Source organism: Lampetra fluviatilis, chromosome 27 (genome assembly GCF_964198595.1).
Source record: "Lampetra fluviatilis chromosome 27, kcLamFluv1.1, whole genome shotgun sequence".
Taxonomy (NCBI): Eukaryota; Metazoa; Chordata; class Hyperoartia; order Petromyzontiformes; family Petromyzontidae; genus Lampetra; species Lampetra fluviatilis.
The window spans coordinates 9,912,667-9,936,268 of record NC_136301.1 but is presented as its reverse complement, the minus strand read 5'-3'; the positions used below and the strand labels follow the sequence as shown (position 1 = coordinate 9,936,268).

At 50.7% G+C, this 23,602-nt stretch overlaps 1 protein-coding gene and 1 non-coding gene across 2 annotated transcripts; both read right to left on the bottom strand.

Annotated features, from left to right (window-relative positions):
* Positions 1-5,611: 5,611 nt before the first annotated feature.
* TRNAS-GCU (transfer RNA serine (anticodon GCU)) lies at positions 5,612-5,693 on the bottom strand. The gene has a single exon. It is a non-coding gene; the product is annotated as a tRNA-Ser (tRNA).
* Positions 5,694-11,232: 5,539 nt separating this feature from the next.
* On the bottom strand, positions 11,233-22,882 carry LOC144942473 (beta-1,3-glucan-binding protein-like). The gene is made up of 12 exons (XM_078869340.1): positions 22,669-22,882; positions 21,950-22,066; positions 21,432-21,569; positions 19,573-19,718; positions 18,418-18,553; positions 17,581-17,766; positions 16,625-16,702; positions 16,135-16,252; positions 15,569-15,640; positions 15,192-15,324; positions 13,127-13,254; positions 11,233-11,326 (listed from the first exon to the last, which is right to left on the bottom strand). Exons 1-12 carry the CDS (start codon positions 22,880-22,882, stop codon positions 11,233-11,235), a joined length of 1,560 nt encoding a protein of 519 aa, XP_078725466.1.
* Positions 22,883-23,602: the final 720 nt, after the last annotated feature.

Below are 23,602 nucleotides of genomic sequence, written 5' to 3'. Positions count from 1 at the left end.
CTGTGCATTTTGAGTTTGCGTCTCTCTCTCAACATCATCACGGTGACTATGAGATGTTAACTCCCTCGCCTGGTACACAGGAGGTCGTGGGTTCGATCCCGACCCTGACACCTGCTGTATATGTGGAGTCTGCGTCTCTCTCTCATCATCACCACGGTGGCTAGGAGATGTTAACTACCTCGCCTGGTGTACAGGAGGTCGTGGGTTCGATCCCGACCCTGACGCCTGCTGCTGTGTATTTAGAGTTTGCGTTTCTCTCTCATCATCATCACGGTGGCTATGAGATGTTAACTACCCCGCCTAGTATACAGGAGGTCGTGGGTTCGATCCCGACCCTGACGCCTGCTGCTGTGTATTTGGAGTTTGCGTCTCTCTCTCATCATCATCACGGTGGCTATGAGATGTTAACTCCCTCGCCTGGTACACAGGAGGTCGTGGGTTCGATCCCGACCCTGACACCTGCTGTATATGTGGAGTCTGCGTCTCTCTCTCATCATCACCACGGTGGCTAGGAGATGTTAACTACCTCGCTTGGTATGCAGGAGGTCGTGGGTTCGATCCCGACCCTGACACCTGCTGTGTATTTGGAGTTTGCGTCTCTCTCTCATCATCATCACGGTGGCTATGAGATGTTAACTACCCCGCCTGGTATACAGGAGGTCGTGGGTTCGATCCCGACCCTGACATCTGCTGTGTATGTGGAGTTTGCGACTCTCTCTCATCATCATCATCACGATGGCTAGGAGATGTTATCTCCTTCGCCTGGTGTACAGGAGGTCGTGGGTTCGATCCCGACCCTGACGCCTGCTGTATATGTAGAGTTTGCGTCTCTCTCTCATCATCATCATCATCACGGTGGCTAGGAGATGTTCTCTCCTTCGCCTGGTATACAGGAGGTCGTGGGTTCGAGCCTGACCCTGACGCCTGCTGCTGTGTATTTGGAGTTATCGTGTTTGCTGTCCCCGTAGTGGTCGCGTGGATTTGTCTCTGGGTCTTCCGGGTTTTCCCTCCACATTTAGTAACGTGCGTTTATAGTATTTGGCTGTTATAAATGTCCACGTGACAAGCCACATCGTTGACGATCATTTGTGGCCAGGTCGCTTCTGAGAAAGAGCTGCATAGCTCAGCAGTATTTGGCTGTTATAAATGTCCACGTGACAAGCCACATCGTTGACGATCATTTGTGGCCAGGTCGCTTCTGAGAAAGAGCTGCATAGCTCAGCGGTTCTTACCTGGTAAAATAAAAAAAATTGTTTAGTTTTTTTTTATTTCATTGACACGGAGAGAGGGAGGGAAAGCGGGGGGCCGGTGATTGGTGAAGGTGGTTATAGAGGTGCTTCTGTGAATTTCGTGGTGGTGAATTGGTGGTGGTGATAATTATGAATTTATGGGGGTGAAATGGTGATGGTGAATTGGTGATTATTATGTCGTGGTGGTGCATTGGTGATGGTGAATTGGTGATGATGGTGGTGGTGAGCTGGTAGCGATGGTGCATTTGTGGTGGTAATAGTGATCATTTGGTGATGATGGTGGTACATTGGTGGTGATAGTGGTGATGATGATGATGAATTGATGGCGGTGACGGAATGTTGGTGGATAAATTTAACAACACACGAATGTGCGAAGCATTGCAGGTGATTGTGGTGATGGTGTTGGTAAATTCACGACGAATTGGTGGTGGCGATAAAAGTTACGGTTGGAGAGCAATTGGTGGGAATGGATGAGTGATGAGTGCGTTAAAATTAATGTCTGTAAATGAACAATAATTAATGAGGACATGCATATAATGTGACATCACCACGGCGCTTGTGCCAGGCAGGGTGCACTTTGAAGCCATTATGTAAAGTGTCGAAGGCTCGCTGGCAGGAGGTCACGGGGCAGACTCAGGTGTCATGGTCTGACTGAGATGGACCACCTGTGCTCCCCACAGCGCCACCTCGCTGCCTTTTATCCACCCTGGCTCTCCACTCGTTGTTGTGAGCGTCATTCCTCCACCCTCCGCTGTTGTTGGAAGGCGACTGCCTCCAACTGCTCAATAGCCCTCACAGTGCACCTAGCCTGGCACGGCCCAGTAGCGTCCTTTACGAGCCCCCCTTCTCCACAGAGGCCGCTCTTGGCACCACCGGTACGAGTCATCGGCAAGTCCACTCTGCTCCACATCACATAAGCCCAGGGGAATGGCACCCTCGACTGCCCACTCTACAGTGTTCAGACATTTTATAACTATTTAAACTAAACATTTTTTGTTATTTTACAAGGTAGGGTCCGCTGTACTATATAACTCTTTTTCAGCAGCGACCTGGCCACAATTGACAGCTTAAACGAAATGGCTTATCACATGGAAATGTATTGCAGCAAAAAAACTGCGGAGTTCCCGGCGTAAATATCCACGCGACCACCACGGGGAGAGAGAAATAGAACTTGCTAACTCCAAATATACAGCAGCAGGCGTCAGGGTGTCGGGATCGAACCCACGAACCTCCTGCACACCAGGCGAGGTAGTCAACATCTCCTAGCCACCGTGATGATGATGATGAGAGAGAGACACGCAGACTCCATTGTGATGGGGTCCATTGCGATAGGGTCCATTGTGATGCGGTGCATTGTGATACGGTGCATTGTGATGGGGTCCATTGTGATGGGTCCATTGTGATGGGGGGCATTGTGATGCGGTGCATTGTGATGCGGTGCATTGTGATGGAGTCCATTGTGATGGGTCCATTGTGATGGGATCCATTGTGAGGGGGGGGCATTGTGATGGGGGCATTGTGATGGGATCATTGTGATGGGGGCATTGTGATGGGGTCCATTGTGATGGGGGCATTGTGATGGGGGCATTGTGATGGGGGCATTGAGATGGGTCCATTGTGATGGGGGCATTGTGATGGGGGCATTGTGATGGGGGGCATTGTGATGGGGTGTATTGTGATGGGATGCTATACATACGGGGGGGGGCGGGGGGGTGGTGGGGGGGGGCGGGGGGGGTGGTGGGGGGGGCGGGGTTTGTGGTGGGGGGGGCAGTCGTTCAGCCGGCTCGCGTCAGCTGTTCACGCCGGTGACGGCAACGCGAGTCGAAGGGAGACTGATATCGCGACGATTGCCGCGTTGTGAAAGTTGACAACAGCCGATATCGTATCGCGAACACACGGTATCGAAGCCAAGCCGGGTTCGAGAAAATGTGGACCCCCCCGCCCGCCGCCCCCCCTGGAATGGATAAGAGTCGGTGTCACGGCTAGGGCAAGCAGCTCGTGGCAGAAGTTCACGGTTCGAATCGAGCGGCCGCTCCCACCGTTACGACTGCGTTGTGTGTAGAGTGCAGGGGCGGGGAACATTTTTTCTCTGCCAATGGCCATTTGGATATTTATATAACATCATTCGCGGGCCATGCAAAATTATCAACTTAAAAATTAGCCCGCTATATTTGGTCAAACATTTAATTAACTCCACCCCTAATGCGATGGCTGGAACTGCTTCTCTTTGGCGAGGCGTGTGATGTTAGCTGGTATTGATGATGTTGCTGCTGCTACTCGCAACTGCTTTTCCAGGTTTGCTCCTAGATTTATTGAATTTCGAGTCCTATCTGCGGTTGCCTTGGCAGGGCCACACCAAATGATTTCGCGGGCCTCATACGGCCCGCGGGCCGGACCGTAACGATGCCGCTGATGCCGTCTGCTTCACTCACAGTCGATGTTAAAGATCCCGTGCCCAATTCAAAATGTGCACGCGAAACACCAAATTGGGATCGCAGACAGCAGCTATCAATGCCCCTCCAGCAGACTCGTGAGCCAGATCACACTTGCAAATGAAACTCATCCTGGTCTCTTGACTTCTCGTCTGCGTTACACAAAATCAACTTGAGCTCACTCACCCATTCGGTAAAGCCACCATTCATCCGTCCACTCGACCACTCCTTCACCCACACACTCACACGCTCACCACTCACGCACTTGCTCACCCACCCACTCACTCATTCACCCACCCACTCACTCATCCACTCCTTGACTTAACCACTCACTCAAACGCTAGCTCACTCACCAGTCACTCGCACTCACGCACCCCCTCACCCACCCGCTAACACTCAATCATTCGTCCACCCACTCACTCACCCACTCGCTCGCTCATCCACTCCTTCACCCACCCACCCACTCAACGCTCACTCACCACTCACGCACGCACTCGCTCGCTCACCCCCTCAATCACCCACCCACTCGCTCAATCACCCACTCCTTCACCCACCCCTTCACCCACCCACTCACTCAACGCTCACTTACCACACACTTAATCGCTCACCCACCCACTCACGCTCACTCATTCACTCACCCACTCACTCTTGTAAATTAAACTCATTCCGATATCTTGAGGTTTCACCTGTAGGTCAAACAAAACAAACTTGCACTTGAATCTTGTTGTTGGGGGCTCTCGTATCAGAAATCTTTGCCTGCGGTATCTTGCGTGACGCCACAGTGTTTATTGCGGTGTTAACCTCGTGGGGTTCGGACCCGCGTATACAGGGGAATGAATGAGTGGATTGTCGAATGCATTAATGAATAAATGAGAGAGAGAACACCATTGGAACCTCATTTGCCAGTAGAAAAATATTAGAATTGTTTTTTTACCCTTTTATCTGGCAACAAAACTGACACATTTTTTACAAGGAGTCATGTTTGCATAGACCACAATACCTGCAGTCGTAATACAAACAAAAAACATAACTCTGATAATGTATGCACTGTCCTTGAAGTTGATTGGTCCACACCGGAGACAGCTTTCCTTAGAGCCTAGTCTCACATGGTGTTGGAACAGATGACGCCAAAAGGTGCACAACTCAAAGACAATGCACCATCAAAGTATGAGAGTTCGGGGCAAGCATTTAGACCATTGGAACCTCATTTGCCAGTAGAAAAATATGATAATTGGTTTTTTACCCTTTTATCTGGCAACAAAACTGAGCCTTTTGGCGTCATCTGGTCTAACACCATGTGAGACTGGGCTCTAAGGAAAGCTGTCTCGGATGTGGACCAATAAAACTTCAAGGACAGTGTATACATTATCAGAGTTATGTTTTTTGTTTGCATTACGACTGCAGGTATTGTGGTCTATGCAAACATGACTCCTTGTAAAAAATGTGTCAGTTTTGTTGCCAGATAAAAGGGTAAAAAAACAATTATCATGAGAAAGAGAACTTTACATATTTAAGTGCGTAGTACCTTGCGATGACACGTGGCCCAGAAACGTGGTCATGAGAACTTCCCAAACAATGCAAAAAATTAACCCGTAAAAACAAAGTTTTTCACTATAAATCCTTTATATGCGTGGCGGCTAGAGTCCTCTCGTCCTCTGGCTTGAGATGGCTGCCACCTATGGGTCAGGTGATTGCCTGCCACCATTAAGCAATTGGTAATTAAATAATAATAAAAAATTCCTCAAAAGTGTAAAATTTTGGAAAATAAATTTCACGAAAATTTATTGTCACGCACAACGAGTCTGTGTGGAAAATGTCAGCTCGATTGGATCACGGGAAGTGGGTTAAAAAACGACCGAAACATTTGCACTGTCGTAAGCGCGCAAGCAAGCAAGTGAACTTAACATAAAGGATTTTATTAAAAAATCGCGACGAAGGTGGGATTCGAACCCACGCGTGCAGAGCACAATGGATTAGCAGTCCATCGCCTTAACCACTCGGCCACCTCGTCTCACACACTCACACACGCAAGCACATACAACCAGAACCAGGATGAAGACTTGCACGCACATACATACAAACAGACTCCCCCCCCCACACACACACAGTCATACTATGATTTTTTCCTAAAAAGTGTAAAATTTTGGAATTTTTTTCACGAAAATACATTGTCACGCACAACGAGTCTGTGTGCAAAATGTCAGCTCGATTGGATCACGGGGAGTGGGTAAAAAAAACGACTGAAAGATTTGCACGGTCGTAAGCAAGCGAACTTAATATAAAGGATTTAAAAAAAAAAACTGTGGCGGCTATGCGCGACAATCCACGTGGGCTTAAAGTGAGCATCGGACCGACCCCCACGCTGGTATGGATTTCACCGAACCGCAACTGAGATCCCTTCAAGAATATATTGTTTTGGGACCTTGTTTTTGCCAGTATCAAAGTATGAAAAAACAAGAATCGGTTTTACACTTTCTGGCGATCAAATAGTCGTGTTCAGATGTTCAAACACCCACCAGAACCCTTTTTTGCACGCTTTTTATTAACTCACTCTGTTCTGTTGTTGTCGTTGTTGGTGTTGTTGTCGTTGTTGTATCCTCAAATCTTGTAACTCAATTTTAACCCACTTCCCAATGTGGTATCGACTGCAAACTTGGTATACTTATGCCATACTGATGACAATACTATATTATATCATAAAAAAAATAACAAATATATATGTTTTAAACATTATTTTGTATATGTTATGTTTCGGCTTGGGTCTAATTGTCCACGGGTCAACTGACGTTGGCTGTAATTGGCCACGGTCCCTTACGTTATGGCAAGCCTCGGGGCCACTTCCTGGAGTCGTGGAGTTATTTCATTACTAGTACGGTACATTTCATAAAAGCGTGTTTTTAAAACGTTTTTTAATATTACTTATACTGGTAGGAACCTCCTGGTTACACCAGCCCACAGGGGATTATTGTGTCCGTCCGTCGTGCAGGGAGGGGCTGGTTGGGGAGGGAGGGGCTGGGTGGGGAGGGGAGGGTTGGGAGGGGCTGGGTGGGGAGGGCAGGGTAGGGAGGGGCTGGGTGGGGAGGGGAGGGTGGGGAGGGGCTGGGTGGGGAGGAGAGGGCTGGGTGGGGAGTGGGAGAGGTGGGGCTGGGTGGGGAGGGGCTGGTGAGTCTATAGTTCCTGTGAGTCTAGAGTTCGCCGTGTGAGTCTATGGATCTCTGTGCAAGTCATTGCCCACCGGGCTGAGACACTCATCTCACTACGCTCGAGTACCCAGGGACAACCACAGCTGTTCGGTCGCAACCCGGATTCGAACCATCAGCGGTGGGTGGTGGCCCAGCGTCTCCAATACGACCGTCAACGAGCCGTGCCCCTGAGAGACAGACCCTGACCCAAGGATCGAACCCAGACTCAGAATGTCCCGAGTAGCCAGAATTTCTCACGACGGTTTACGACCAACAATACAAACAACTCGTAAAGCACCGATTCATGGGTCAGTGAAGGGACACCGATAAGGTGGGTAAAGAGAGGGAGGAGGGGGGGGGCTCCCACCCCACGTCTCCCCCCACCCCTGACACCTCGGACGCACGGCCAAGGTCGTGGCGTGCGGTGGGGGGAGGAGGTTTTGGTGACGCAAGGAAGGGGCCTGCAAAGCCCCATCATCAGCGGTTCCGACGTAATATTTACTTGTTATTAACTAAAAACTATTCATACTCTTTGGTTCTTTCGGTAAAGTCACGTAGGTAGAAATAAAATAAATCACGTTTCGATCGCAACGCAAGCAATCGTCAGCAGGTGAGACAACCACGAGTTGATTTGAAGCTTTCGTGACTGCAGGAATCCATACTAAGTTGTCTCACCTGATGATGATTGCTTGCGTTGCGATCGAAACGTCGTGATTAATTTTATTTTATTTCTACCTACGTGACTTTACTGAAAGAACTAACGAGCATGGATTCCTGCAGTCACGAAAGCTGCAAATGAAGATATAAACTATTTATAAACTATTAACCAAACTATATTCCTGGTTCTTTCGGTAAAGTCACGTAGAAGGGAAATAATAAAATAATATAAATATAAAACAATAAAAATTCTCACGAAGTTTCGACTGCAACACAAGCAATCATCATCAGGTGTGGTGGTGGTGGTGGTGGGGATGGGTTTGAAATGTTGATGGTGAATTTGTGATTTTCATGTCGTGGTGGTGCACGACATGACAATGTCATAGCTGAGTGGGCCTCACCTGGTAAAATACAAAACAGTTTGGTTAATATTTTGTTTGTTTAGAAGCGACCTGGCGATAACAAATGAAAGCTCAGCGAAGTGGCTTATCGTGTAGAAATGTATCGCAGCCAAATACCCTAAAGGAGTTGTTGTTGACTATAAATTAAAGGTGAAAATCCACGCGACCACGGGGAGAGAGAAACACAAAAACTACAAAGACACAACAGGCGTCAGGGTCCGGATCGGAACCCACGTCCTCCTGCATATACCAGGTGGCGAGGGAGATCACTCCGGGCGACCACGGCGCGATTTCTCAAGAGAGAGAGGGGAGGGGGGAGAGAAGGGGGGGGTGAGAGAGAGGGGGGGGGGGAGATTTGGTTGCGCAACTTTAAGATGTTTTCCCATGCGGCCGATTCTCCTCTTTCCTCTTGCGCACTATGGCAGCTCGTAGGCGTCCGTCGAGGTTCAAGACAATAAACTCACACGGGAGAGAGAGAGGGGGGGGAAGACCGCAAGCACTACACAGGGTGTCCATAAAGTCCCTATCTATTTTATTGAAATCAAAGCAATTTAGTGTAAAAAATTACAGGAGGTCCTCTACTTACGAACATCCTACTGGCGAACTTTCAGAGATACGAACAAGCCTGTCCGTGTGTCCAGTTGCCTGTTCGGACCGAGAGTTAAAATGCCGCGCAATAGATGGCGGTGATGGCATCTACATCTGCTGAACACGAAGAACCAGTGGCATCTACATCTGCATGAGATTATACAACTTTTATTGGTAGGAACCGCCAGGTTACACCAGCCCACAAGGATTATTGTGTCCGTCCGTCGTGCAGCGAAGGCTGGGTGGGGAGGGTGGGGAGGGGCTGGGTGGGGAGGGTGAGGCTGGGTGGGGAGGGGAGGGTGGGGAGGGGCTAGGTGGGGAGGGTGGGGAGAGGCTGGGTGGAGAGGGTAGGGAGGGGCTGGGTGGGGAGGGTGGGGCTGGGTGGGGCTGGGAGGGGTGGGGCTGGGTGGGGAGGGGGGGGGGCTGGTCACCCCGTGGTACCCTTATAAAACTCAACGTTTAACCTACTCACGCCGGCTTGTGCCCGCCCTCGCAGTCGGCCATATTTGCGGAATACACTACGCCGCCGTTGACCCTGGCCATTCACCGAGCAACCCAACGTTCCTACCAGCTCCCTCCGCAGGAGGAATGTGTTAAAGCCATTCCCCATGTTTAGTGTACACGCCGTACAACGTGTTTGGAATGGACATGGAGAACACATCGACTTACGAACAGACCTCTGGAACATAACTCGTCCGTAAGTAGAGGAGTCCCTGTACTATAATCAGAGGTATATCGATTAATTCACACCTGCGCATTGGATTCTACACGAGCGGCGTCGATATCTCTTGCACGGCTCAAGTCGAGTCGGCTGCATTGCCGGAACACATGTTGCAGCATCTGTGGAGTTATTTTGTGGTGTTGTTGTACGATCTCGTAAATCTTGCAGATATGTAGCTAATGTTCGATAACCCCTCCTGACTTGATAAAGACCGCATCCAGAGGCGTTAAATCCCGGAGATCGAGGCGTCCAGGTGCCTGTTGCCAATCCAGCGATATGCAAAACGTTCAAGATGGTTCTCCCGACACGATGTTTGCCTAAGCACAGAGGATCCCCCCCCCCGCCCCCCCCCCCCCCCATCTTATTGAAAGTGTTACTCCCATCACACGTTCGTGTACACTCATTCATAGGGTCCTGCAAAGAAACATGTCAAAATATAAACCATCAGTTTAATCAAATAGATTCGGGACTTTATGGACACCCTGGATTATAGATTCCAGTTTTACAATACGGGATTCCGGACGACGCATATACGTAACGGTTTGTTCGTGACTGCCGGCTAACGCTCGCGAGATATGCACATCTTCCTATCGCCTTTACCGGTTTCCGGTCCTTTTTTGTGACTAATACCAAACGCATCGCAAATTCTGGGTGATCCAAAAAAGCAAAAAAAAACTTTTTTGAGGAATGATCCAGAATGTGGTGACGTCACAGGAGCACGTGACGAACACCCTGATGATGTCACGGCCACTCGTACGGTGCTAAGACGACGTTCAACGATTGTTCGATGGAAATGTTCTGGAAAGATCCGAAATTGTCCTTCAAAATCCGAACTCATCCCCAGCACCTACACACAAAGATATTGATCCCCCAGATAGCCTCAGCAGACTGTTGGGGCAAGTGCTGTTAGCGTGCGCGTGCACCTGTAAAGGCCAGCAAAGCACACAAGGGGATGGGTGGAGACAGCATCACCACGCCCGGCCGCCTTTGTCTCCCCAGTTGCAGTGTTTGCACATCAGATAATCGTCACTGGCGATGACCCAGAGCGGGAATCGAACCTGGGTTCCCGAGTGCGTAGCGCTTGCGTGCTAACAACTACACTACCGCACTCTTATAGCCTCACACACCACACCAATACAGCATATACACGTCAAAATATTATCATGAGATCCATTACAAAGCATATTATGTCTTCTTGGTTTTTTCGGTAAAGTCACATGAGGACGGCTGCTTGCGTTGTGGCCGAAACGTCGTGAGAATTATTTTATTATGTTTTATTTTTAGTAGTTTATTACTTCCCTTCTACGTGACTTTACCGAAAGAACCAAGAAGATGAATCCCTGCAGTCACGAAAGCTTTAAATCGAAGCATATCACGTATTTGCCGTGAGGGGTCCATGTGACTCCATGTGGCTCCACGTGGCTCCCATGCACACTTGCTGGGTAACTGGCTAAACGTGCTATTCCGGGTAGGAAAGAAACATTGATTGACGAGGCTCCACATCAAGTTCAAGTTCATTTATTAGGTATAGCCATGTGAGCCATTCGGCTCTTGAATCGGGTGCAACCGCAACAAACAAAATACAAAAACATGAACAAGAAAACATCTTAAAAGTGAATATGTGACTAAGGGCAAACAGAAAATCCAAGAAAAGACAGCAAAATATTGCAGAAAAAGCACCGTACACCAAAGTCCCAGTGGGATGCAAGTCAAACAACAACAACAACCACAAGACAACTTAGATTAAGGCCATCAGTCTTACTCCGTACTACAACAAACAAACATGGCTCCACGTGGAGCCTCACGTAGCTCCACGTGGAGCCTCACGTAGCTCCACGTGGAGCCTCACGTAGCTCCACGTGGAGCCTCACGTAGCTCCACGTGGAGCCTCACGTAGCTCCACGTGGAGCCTCACGTAGCTCCACGTGGAGCCTCACGTAGCTCCACGTGGAGCCTCACGTAGCTCCACGTGGAGCCTCACGTAGCTCCACGAGACGGGCTCTACTTGTAGGCCCACACGCGGATGTCCTTCACTTGCAGCGCCGCCTCCTCGCCGTTGCTCACCTCCCTCTTCCAGGTGGGGAGCCACTGGGACCTGCGGGGCGGCAGACACGACGAGACGCAGGCGTCGAGACGGCGAGCCCGACAAGGAGACGCCATCTCACCGAGGCTATTGGGAGCTATACTCTTAGTTTTTTCGGTAAAGTCACGTAGGTAAAAAAATGAAATGAATAAAAATCAAATATTAATAATATGATTTTTTAATTTTTTATTAACTTTAATTTAAATTAAAATAAAATAATAATTAATAATAATAATTATTATTATAAAATAATAATAATTATTATGAATTTTAATTTCAATTAAAATTAAAGAATAATTATTACTATTTTTATTTTATTAATTTTAATTTCTATTTTTTACCTACGTGACTTTACCGAAAAAACTAAGAGTATAAATCCTTGCAGTCACGAAAGCTTCAAATCTAGAACTATTGGGAGCTACACCGCGCCGCGGTGGCTATGAGATGCTAACGACCTCGCCTGGTATACAGGAGGTCGTGGGTTCGATCCAGACCCTGACGATACCTGTATTTGCTTGGTGTACAGGTGGTCCGCGGTTTGATCCGGATCCTGGCGCCAATTATATATTTGGAATTTGCATGTTCTCTCTCTCCCTGTGGTCGCGTGGATTTTTATCCGAGTCCTCCGGGTTTTTCCCTCCACGTTTAGAATCAACATCGTGTGTTCAGAGTATTTGGCTGCTATACATTTCCACGTGGTGAGCCACTTCGTTCAGCTGACATTTGTGGACAGGTCGCTTCTGAAAAATAGTGATGTATCTCAGTGGGCCTTACCTGGTAAAATATAAACAAGTTTATTTTCCTCTTCTTGGTTCTTTCGGTAAAGTCCCGTAGAAGGGAAGTAATAAAATAATAAAAACAAAACATAATAAAATAATATAATTCTCACGACGTTTCGGCTACAACGCAAGCCGCCGTTGTAGCCGAAACGTCGTGAGAATTATATTATTTTATTATGTTTTGTTTTTATTATTTTATTACTTCCCTTCTACGTGACTTTACCGAAAGAACCAAGAAGATGAATCCCTGCAGTCACGAAAGCTTTAAATCGAAATTTAAGTTTATTTTCGCATATTGATGATAAAAGACGTGAAATTTTCAATGGAAAAAGTTAACCAACTTAGATTTGTGATACTGCCTACGACCACATCACCCTGGAAATGCCCCGGCCTCTCCAAATCAATGAACACTTAGCATAGTTGAGCCTGGTTGGCATTTGGGTGGGAGACTACCTGGGTTTATCACGAGTTGGAGTCTTGGGCTTGCAGGCGAGAGCAGCACTGTGATGGATTCTTGAATCCATCTGCGCGGAGCTTTGAGTGTTTCCACCCTCTTATATTACGAGTGCAGTGAGATCCTACAGGAGCAGCGAGGTGGCAACCTACACAGTCCAAAAGGAAAGATCCCCCGTGTAGCCTGCATAGACTGTTGGCGCAAATGTTGTTAGCGAACACATATTAAGGCCAGCGTGGCACATGATGGGGTGGGTGGCAAGCACCACGCTCAGCCGCCTTTGTCCCCCTCGTGGCGATGTTTAGACACTACACCAGGTAATCATTTGAGGCTGAGTCGATCTAGGGGTAAGCCCAGCATCGTTTCAGATAATCATCACTGGTGTTGACCGTGAGTGGCAGTCAAACTCGGTTCGCCGGGTTCGTAACGCACCACGCTAACCGCCACGCCACCGCTCCCAACACGCACGTACCAACACACACACAACCGCGTGTAGCCACACAACCGCGTGTAGCCACCCTTACACTCGCTCGTACTCACCCGCGTGATACCCGCGTGATACCCGCGAGAGCCACGTACTTGGCGTTGTAGAAGTCCAACATAGCGGTGGGAGAAGTGTTGTTCCAGGGCTTTGCGTGCGGCCGGTTCGTCCACTCGTCAAAGAAGTTCACAGTGCCCCCAACGGCCAGATTGAGGATCAGATAGAACTGCGGGGAAGTGTTGGGGGGTGGGAGGAGGGGGGGAGGTCGGATAATAGTTGGATGAGAAAAGGCTCTTCTATAACTTGCTCACCCGCCCCTCGTGAACATCTGTGAAGAAGAGCTTCATAGCTCATCGGATTCCTCCAGGATAAAAAAAAAAATTCTGAGAAAATTGAGGTGCCCCTCTCACCAGATCTGGCTCATCACGTGATACCAGGCCTCACTCGTGGGAAGAGGAAAATAAGGAAAACAAAAACAACACGACGATACCGGGCAAACGACCGCTGCCCATTCCAAGAGCGTCGGGAAGGTGGCGAAGACGGGGTGCGTTGAATCGCGGGCAATGGATGTTCACGTTCGCAGCAGCGATGCGTGCAGAGAAGGACAGGCCCAAGGTCGAGTTGAGATCAAAAAGTGTCAAACATGATGTTTGGGGTTTGGCGTTGGTGGACGGTAGGCAGGGTTTGTATGTGTATTTGTATTGAACTTCGTTCGCACTTTACGTAGCCAACCGTGCTAATGGGAGGTGCGGGTTTGAGGCTGGGAGAGCCATGGTGGGTGATGGGAGAGTCCCACAAGAGGTGAAACTTTTGACAGTTAAAAATTGAAAATTAAGGACATATTCTTAGGTTTTTTCGGTAAAGTCACGTAGGTAAAACATCAAAATTAATAAAAATAAAATAAAGATCACGACGTTTCAGAGGCAACACAAGTCTCCGTCATCAGGTGGGACCGTCACAGCCAGATTAGCTGCATCAAGTGAGGCAATGATTCAAGATGTAATCCCTTAAAAGCAAGTTGAGGGGGGAGGAGGGGGGAGCTCATCAGAATGTGGTAGCCAATGAATGGAACGTATCGGGAGGGAGGGGGGCGGGGCTCAAAGACGGCACGGAGTGCCACGTACAACGCATCGGGAGGGGGAGGGGGGCGGGGCCAAAAGGATGGGCGACGGCGTGGACGCGGTTGAGCGCCCATCCTTTTGGCCCCGCCCCCTCCCCCTCCCGATGCGTTGTACGTGGCACTCCGTGCCGTCTTTGAGCCCCGCCCCCCTCCCTCCCGATACGTTCCATTCATTGGCTACCACATTCTGATGAGCCCCCCCCCCTCTCCTCCCCCCTCAACTTGCTTTTAAGGGATTACATATTGAATCATTGCCTCACTTGATGCAGCTAATCTGGCTGTGACGGTCCCACCTGATGACGGAGACTTGTGTTGCCTCCGAAACGTCGTGATCTTTATTTTATTTTATTTTTTATTAATTTTGATGTTTTACCTACGTGACTTTACCGAAAAAACCTAAGAATATGAATCCTTGCAGTCACGAAAGCTTCAAATCTAGAATTAAGGACATGTTTAGGAATGGCATCAGTTCCATCACTCTATGTCTCAGGTTCAACTTTCCAAGATCCAGATCCCAGGATCCAAACATTCCAGATGCCACGGTCCCAGTCTCAGAGCCCAAACCTTAGCTATCATGTCCAGGGTCCGGTTCCCATTCCTTAGACCTCAGGTCTGTGAACCATGATCCCAGGATCAAAGTTTCAGAATCCAGTTCCTTGATCTAAGCTCCAGGCTCCAGATGCCTGGATCGGTGGCGAGATGTTTACTACCTTGCCTGGTATGCAGGAGGTCGTGGGTTTGATCCTGACCCTGTCACCTGCTGTATATTTGGAGTTTGCGTGTTCACTCTCCCCGTGGTGGTCGGGTGGATTGGTCTCTGGGTCCTGTGGATTTTCCCTCCACATGTATAATCAACATCACGCATTTATAGCATTGGGCTGCTACAAATGTCCAAATACTCCAGTTCGTTGAGCTATCATTTGTGGCCAGGTCACTTCTCAAAAAGAGCTACATAGCTCAGGGGGCCTTACCTGGTAAAATAAAAAATAGTTTAGTTCATGAATCAGACCCTTTCCCCTTTCGTCCCAGGTCCTTATCCTCACCTCCTGATCGAAGGGGGCCATCTTTCCCCGCCCCTTCCACGGGTTATCCAAGTACGCCGGGAACTTCCCCAATTCCCAGAAGCCACCCGCACCAGGGTCCACCTTTAGGATCTCTTGACCGTCCAGCAGGAACCTGGAACCACAAACCAGTCGCCTGCAAAGATGCCGAGCAACCTAGAAGCAACTCGTAAGCACCCGGGAGATTCCAGATGTGTGATGATGTAGGTGATGGTTTGCAAGGTGGTTGGCGTGATGATGGCAATGGTGGTGTTGGTAATTGTTGGTGGGACGGATGATGGCCATGAGGATGGTTGAGTTGGTGGAACTGAAAGTGCTGCTGCTACTGGCGAAGATGTTGCAGCTGATGATGCTGATACCTGATGTAGTCTGGTGTCCACTCCATCCCGTATTTGTGAAATCCAGTTCCGAATGTCCCCTGTGTCGCATGCCTGTGGGGAGGGGAAAGGAGGAGAAAGGAGGGGGTGGGAGTCGCAGGGGAGTGAGGGTGGTGGTTGTTGAGATTCTTGTGGTGTATGTTGTCATTGTGGTGGCTGTGGTGCGATTGTAGTTCGGGTCCTTGTGTGGTGGATGATGTTGTAGTTGTGATTGTTGTGTTGTAGTGGTTGTTATGGATGATGTTGATATCAATTGGTGATTGTTTGGGTTTCTGTGGATCTGGTGGTGGTTGATCATGTGCTTGTTGCGGTCACCGTGATGACCATTGTGGTTGGAATGCTGCAGTCACTGTGGTTATGGTGGTTGTTAAGCCTGGTTTTTTGGTGATTGATGAATCCGTAGTTGTCGGGAGTCACGGTGATGGCTGTGTTGGTTGTTGTTGTTGTGGTGGGTGTGGTCGATGTGGTGTTAATTATTGCTGTAGTTGTTCTTGTGGTGGTTGTGGTAGAATTGCGGTCTGTGGACTGTCCCCTCGGGTACCCCTCACTTTGTCACGTAAGTCCTCCACCACGAGTTGAGGTCGGGGTAGGGTCCCCAGTGGAGGATGGACCCCATCTCATCCACCCCGTGAGACACTCCCTGCGCGTCCTTCAGGTCCACGTTCCCTGCACAGCGTGGGGACAGTCATTGACACCCAGTCCAGTCCGGTCCGGTCAAGTCCAGACTACAATCAGACCCAGACGCAGACCCATTCCACATGCAGGCCTAAACGCAGAATAAACCCAGACCTAAGCCCAGACCCAGAGCAAACCCAGACCTAGAACCAGACCCAATCCTAAACCTAGACCCAGACCAAATCCACACCGAACCCGACCAAAGACCCACACCCAGACCAAACCCATCCCATCCTATCCCGAGATAAGACCGGATCTGGTACGGAACCAGACCAGGTCCACACTGAACTGAACCCAACCCAAACAGGGACAGCCTCCACCCCTATCCGAGGTGTAGGCCAGACTTGTACTGCTGCCCCTCACCTCGGGACTCCACGATGTTGATCAAACCGGAGCTGGGCCAATTCCCGTACGCGTTCCTCTTGGGCATCAACCAGATCGCTACACAGCAGAGAGAGTCGCGAGCAGTCACAACATCCACACACACAAAAAGCCACGGCATCTACCCCAGAAGTCCTCAATAACCCAAGAACTAAGAAATGTCGATGGCTACCGTACACCCCCTGTTAAAGAAGGCGCGAGGCTGGGGGACATCTTCGCTTTTCTATAAACTGCCCGATGATTCCCGATGCAACCATCGGAGAAATGTCGGGACTACCAACTTGTTAAACGTGTGCGGATCGCTCTCCGGTACGTCGATGGTGCGGCTAAAGCGGCAATACATTGACGCATTTCCGCACGTGGACCGCTTCATTAAGTTGGCCGCGACGGGTGGAGGAGGGTGCAGAACACACAAATTTTTACTTGCGCGGCGATCTGAATCAACGCGTAAATTATAAATCACAGTATTGCTCGCGACGGCCTACGTGTTAAAAGTCACGACAGCCATGAACACACTTTTGATACAGTCACGAATCATGTAGTCATGAGCAGATTCATGCAGGGTGTCTCGGTGCAGGGCGTCTGAGTGCAGGGTGTCTGGGTGCAGGGTGTCTCGGTGCAGGGTGTCTGAGTGCAGGGTGTCTGGGTGCAGGGTGTCTGGGTGCAGGGTGTCTCGGTGCAGGGCGTCTGAGTGCAGGGTGTCTGGGTGCAGGGTGTCTGGGTGCAGGGTGTCTCGGTGCAGGGCGTCTGAGTGCAGGGTGTCTGGGTGCAGGGTGTCTCGGTGCAGGGTGTCTGAGTGCAGGGTGTCTGGGTGCAGGGTGTCTGGGTGCAGGGTGTCTCGGTGCAGGGTGTCTGGGTGCAGGGTGTCTGGGTGCAGGGTGTCTGGGTGCAGGGTGTCTGGGTGCAGGGTGTCTAGGCACAGGGGCACCGTCGCTCACCCGGCCACAGCCAGTCGCCCGTGGGCATCTTGGCGGTCACCTCGACGCGCCCGTAGGTGAAGGCGAACGAGTGGACGGTGCGCAGGCGCGCCGACTGCACCGGGTTCACCACCCAGCTGCCCACTTTCCCGGAGCGCTCGCAGCCGTAGAACGCGTTGCCCGTGCACGTGTCGGCCGGGGTCGAGCCTGCGTACGGGTGCGCGCGTGCGAGTGCACGCAGAGTCAACTAGACCTTAAATGAGCATCTGATGCGGCGTGTACAATACTCGGTACAAGGGAGTACAGCTCTCTCACACACACACACACACGACAACACACCGGACCTCCTGTATTCCATACCGGTCTAATGCAGTACAGGTCCAGCTCCCGACAGATGAACGGCAGCCTCTCCTCCCCAGCCAGCATCAGACATTCCACGTGGCCAACCCCGCAGTGTTGTTATATTTGTTTGTGGAGGCTCCCCAAGGTGGGTTTTCAGATCCCTGTCTTTGCCGTGTGTGGATTTATCCAGGAGATGGCACGGAATTTGGTCCCCACGGGGCCTCCAGTACGTTCTTTCTTTCACGGCTATCCTGTGGTCTTTTTGGTAATTAAGCTGAAGGTGGAGGGATTGGCAGCAATTCTGGCCCGTCCAGCGTGCCCACAATTGCCCCTGTGATGGATGCGAGCACGCCATGAGGGTAATCAGCCGACTAACGTCAGCCTTTCAGCCTTTCACCTCTAATGGCATTGCAGGCATCCACAATGCACCCCGCGGTGTTACCGTCTGCAATCACAAGGAGATGGGCGTTGCTCCCCCCCCCCACACACACACACGGACCGGACTCGAACCCTCACCCCAGATATTGAGGGTGCCGGTGCGCACGAAATCCTCGTTGTAGGTCTCCTCCGTGAGCGTGGGGCGGATGAACAGAGTCCCGTCGCGCACGTAGCTGTTGCTGCGGTTGTTCGTATAGTGCTGGAACTCCCAATCCTACAGAGAGACAACCACCAACATGGTAATCATCGCAAACACCACCACCACGCAACAACCACAACGATAACCACAAACATAGAAATAAACACAACCACCACAAGAATAACCACAACAATAACCACAACCACAGAAATAAACACAACCATCACAAAAATAACCACAACCACCACAAGAATAACCACAACCATGCAACAACCACAGGAATAACCAAAACCACTACAAGAATGACCACAAGAATAACCACAACCACAAGAATAACCACAACCACCACAAGAATAACCACAAGAATAGCCACAACCATGCAACCGTCAACACAACCACAGGAATAACTACAGCCACAACTAAGATACAAACACAAAAATAACCAAGGAAAACCACAACCAGGGAACCACCACGAATACAACCATGGCACAACTGCAAACCACAACACAGCCAAAGAAAAACCACCACAGCATCACCGCAATACAACCACAGGAACAATCCTCACACAAATACAAACGCAGCAGTAAGTGGTGGTTAAAAATGGTGATGGCATGGTGGTGGTGGTAGTGGTGGCGGTGGGATAGGTATCAGATTATTCTTATAATGAAATGCTTTTTCACATGAGAGAAGTTTGGAATAGGGTTCTGGTGAGGGTCTGAGTCGGCTCAGGGTCACAATTAGACACGCAGGCGTCAGGTTAGTATCCGGCTTAGGGACAAGTATGAGGGGTTAAAAAGATCAGAGGTTACGACAGCGTTAGAAGACTGTGTCACAGTTAAAGGTCAATAAAAATGGACCAGGGTTCAAGTCGAGGTTAATAGAAATCAGGGTTATAAGTTAGTGATAAGATCTTCTTGGTTCTTTCGTGACTTTACCGAAAGAACCAAGAAGATGAATCCCTGCAGTCACGAAAGCTTTAAATCGAAATTTAGTGAGAAGAGTTAGAGGTCACGGTAATGGCCTCGGCTCAGCATCAGGGTTGGGGGTCAAAGGTTGAGATGTCAGAGTCTGGGGTTAGAGGTGCGGGTACGAACGCCTCCGCCTCCCGCGGTGATCTCGTGCTCCCAGGTGTCCAGGTTGAATTGATTCCAGAGCTCCTCGAAGATCAGCCCATTGCAGGGCTTGACGGTTTTGTCGCAGAAGTCGGGACACGGGAAACTCGTGCAGACATCCACAGAGGCTGAGGGGGGGGGAAGAAACATGACCGGCACCATCACTATCATTATCATCATCATCATCACCACCCCCTTCTTGCAGACGTCTTTCTCACACCAGACATCCACCAAAGTTGTTGGGTTGATGTACTGGTGATGGAGCAGTGTGTTGGTCATTGCAAGCCCATAGGCTGAACGTTTTACCATTATTCGTGAGATAATCTGGCCCATGCCTTCACTCCGGCTCAAGTTCTAGCATCATGACCGACTCGGGCATTAACGTCACCCCAACAGGATTATTCTACTCGAGGGACCACTTTAGCCAGCACCTGGGACAGGAGGTCATCGAGGACTCCTCAGCCTTGCCTCACATCCCTCCACGCCACCACCATCACCACTATTCCACACCTACTGGTGAGAAGGCGAGTCCTGCACTCACGGCCTCCCACACCGCACTGTTAAAAGGCCCTCATTTATCCTTCCTTTATCCTTGCAATACGAAGAAAAAGAGGAGCCACTGCCGCAAGTAGAGAACTGTCCATCCCTCGTGACAGGAGCCAGAACCAGTCAACCGGACCTTCTGTACATCGCAGAGAAGTGCACGGTCGTAGCTCAGATTGCAATGGAGGAATGGCATCCTTCTTCCTCCCCACCTGGCCACTCATGGCAAGTGCCTGTTGTTCCTGGAGTGTGTGGCCAGGGGATGCCATGGGTCGCATGTCCTTTCCTGGACCTCTGACGCAGCTCCTCGTCGACTAATGTCATCCCTTTTAGCCAAGGGCATTGCTTACAACACACACCGCCGCGTTGGCATCTGGTGCAACGAGGAGGTGGAGTTTGTATCAGACCACCACCGCCACCACCGCCACCACCGCCACCACCGCCACCACCGCCACCACCGCCACCACCGCCACCACCGCCACCACCGCCACCACCGCCACCACCGCCACCACCGCCACCACCGCCACCACCGCCACCACCGATACTACTACCACTATCAAAGACAAAGATCCCCCATATAGCCTGAACAGAGTGTTGGGGCAAGTGCTGTTAGCGGGCATCTATGAAGGCCGGCACGGCACACGAGGGGGTGGGTGGCCAGCACCACGCCCGGTCGCCTTTGTTTCTCTTGTGGCGATGTATACACACCGCACCATGAACTCATTTGAGGATGAGTCAACCTAGGGGAGGCCCAGGACCAGTTCAAATAATCGTCACTGGTGGTGGCCGTAGGTGGGAATCGAACCCGGGTCGCCGGGTTTGTAGCGCAGCGCGCTAACCGCTACGCCACCGCTCCCCAGAGGTCGCAAACGGGTTTTGATTCCTTACCCGTACCCGGCCGCACCAGGGTCGCAAACGGGTACCCGTACCCTACCCGTACCCGGTCGGGTACGGGTAGGGTACGGGTATTGGGTACCCGATTGCGACCTCTGGGATGAAGCCATGTTGCAGGCGCGGGTGGGTTGATTCTAGGAACTTGAATTGTGAGAAGAGACAAGATGTTTGGAAATGAGTGACAAACGGTGCCTCACCAGTGACTCACGGCCTACCCGTACCCGGCCGCACCAGGGTCGCAAACGGGTACCCGGGTACGGGTAGCCGGGTATCGGGTAAGGTACGGGTATCGGGTACCCGGTTGCGACCTCTGCCGCTCCCCCCACCACCGTCACCACCACCGTCACCACCACTGCCACCACCACCGCCACCACCACCGCCACCACCGTCACCACTTCATTCACCTTGCTTTGCGCAGACGGCTTTTGAGCCGAGCGCCGCGGCAAGCGCCACGGACAGGGCAAGGAAGAAAAACGTCCCCGCCATCCAGAGGGGCTCGCGACTCTTTTGATCGCAGCAAAACTTCGCGTCGTCTCGGCGCTCTGAATTATCCACCATATCCAGACACAAAAACCCTTGCTCGGGGGACGCTTTATCTGCGGCACCAATCTTTCACTGGCGACGCGATATTGCGCGGTTTCTGCAGGACGCATGGACACACGGAATGCACAAGTTAATGAATTACTTTTTAAAAACAACATGAGTACAATAACGAATTGGGGGAGTCACAGGGTGGGGAAGGGGGGGGAGTGAACGAGTGAGAGTTAGTGGGGTCACGGAGATAAAATAATTGGTGTTTGGGATGAAGTTCAAGTTCAAGCTGCCATCATGGCCAAAGGCGTTGTTCACCACCTCGCAGCTCTGACACATCCCACGGCTGCTGCACGGTCGACACGTGGCGACTTACGAGATCTGCCCTGACCATCTCCTCCCATCTGCTCTTTGATCATCTTCTTGGTGAACGGACTCGTGGAGACCACTGCAATGCCCTCGCGCGATCTGCGCACTTGTTCCCGACCACGACGACCGTCCCAGACACCTGCACGCACTCAAACAGCGACCACTGTTCCCGCGCCTCCGATTGGCGCGGCTGGCCACGTGCGGTGCTAAAGAAGTTCAACATACACACTGACGTGCGGTGTCCACCCGCCACGTCTGGCCAATCAAAACGTTCTGTCCAGAACAGCCATGAGCGGTGGCAAGTGATCTATCCACTGCTGGATGAAGCGTGCTTATTAAACTATGTGCAGTGATGATAACAATATCGCCATGCGTCATCATCAAAGACAAAGCGACCCCGTATAGCCTTGAGATACTGTTGGGGCAAGTTCTGTTAGCGAGCACCTATTAAGGCCGGCACGCCAGTCGAGGAGGGTGGATGGCCAACATCACCACTATCACTCATTCCTCCCCACCCGGCATGTCATCGCGTCCCTTGGCCGTGCGACGCTATTACGCATCACACCTCCGGTTTAAAACAAAACCAAAACAAAAATCCCCAACAGCGATAGGTAACAACACCGCCTCGCCTAAAACGCGAGCCGATGATCAAAGGCGCATTCTGTCGATTGCCTTAAAAGGGGATTTCAAAACAGTTCCCCTTGCTCAAACAAATCGAACGATGCGACACGGGACATTCACGCGCTCCGATGTCCGCGCGCTCGTTAACGGCCACGTCCACCTTAGCCACCTCGCGCCGCGTCCGTGGTTCGAATGGATTTGAACGGAACCCCGCTCCTGGGTCAATGGCCACGCACCCACGACACCAGACCGCCTCGAAAACTCTGCCGCCTCTGACCCGATGCTCTCCACCGCCGCAGTCGGCAGTGTCCTCGATGGTGCCAATTCGCACCATCGCACCATCGGCTTCCAATTGGCGAACGAATGCGTTGCGAGGTCGCACTCGTTTACACGCAGAGCGCTCGCCACAAATGGACCACACAATACCTTGCTGATGTCGTCGAAGAGCACAAACCATCATCACACGAACTCCGATCATTCTCGCACCGGCGGCTTTTGGCAGACCATCGAACAAAGGCGGTCACCGCATCGCGCGCTTTCAGATGCGCTTCTGCGGCCGTCTGGAACGCTCTTCCTTCTAATATTTCGAAGCCACTGGGAGCAACGCACTTTTAAATCGAGATTGGAAACTTATTTCGTTAGAGCTGCTTTTTACATTTAGTTTGTTGTCCTTCCCCGCACGTCCGCTTAGCACAATTGGCTACGTACAGTGTGAGATAAGTTCAACATACATACGTACACCAGTCGCGATGTGGCACGGCGCTTCGGGTACTCCAATCGACTATAATCCCACGGACTGGCGCCGCACTCACATAATCCAGCAAACACCATCCGGTCAACCTCACTCGGCACACGGAACGGCAATGTCAAAGCGAAGCGCGGTGCGCTTCCACCACGACAACAAAAGCTTACCACGTTCTCTTTGGTTCTTTCGGTAAAGTCACGTAGGTAAAGAAAATAAAATAAATTACATCACGACGTTTCGGACACAACAACCACAGCAAAAAGCTTTGTGTTGTGGTAGGTTCCACCTGTGTTGTGTCCGAAACGTCGT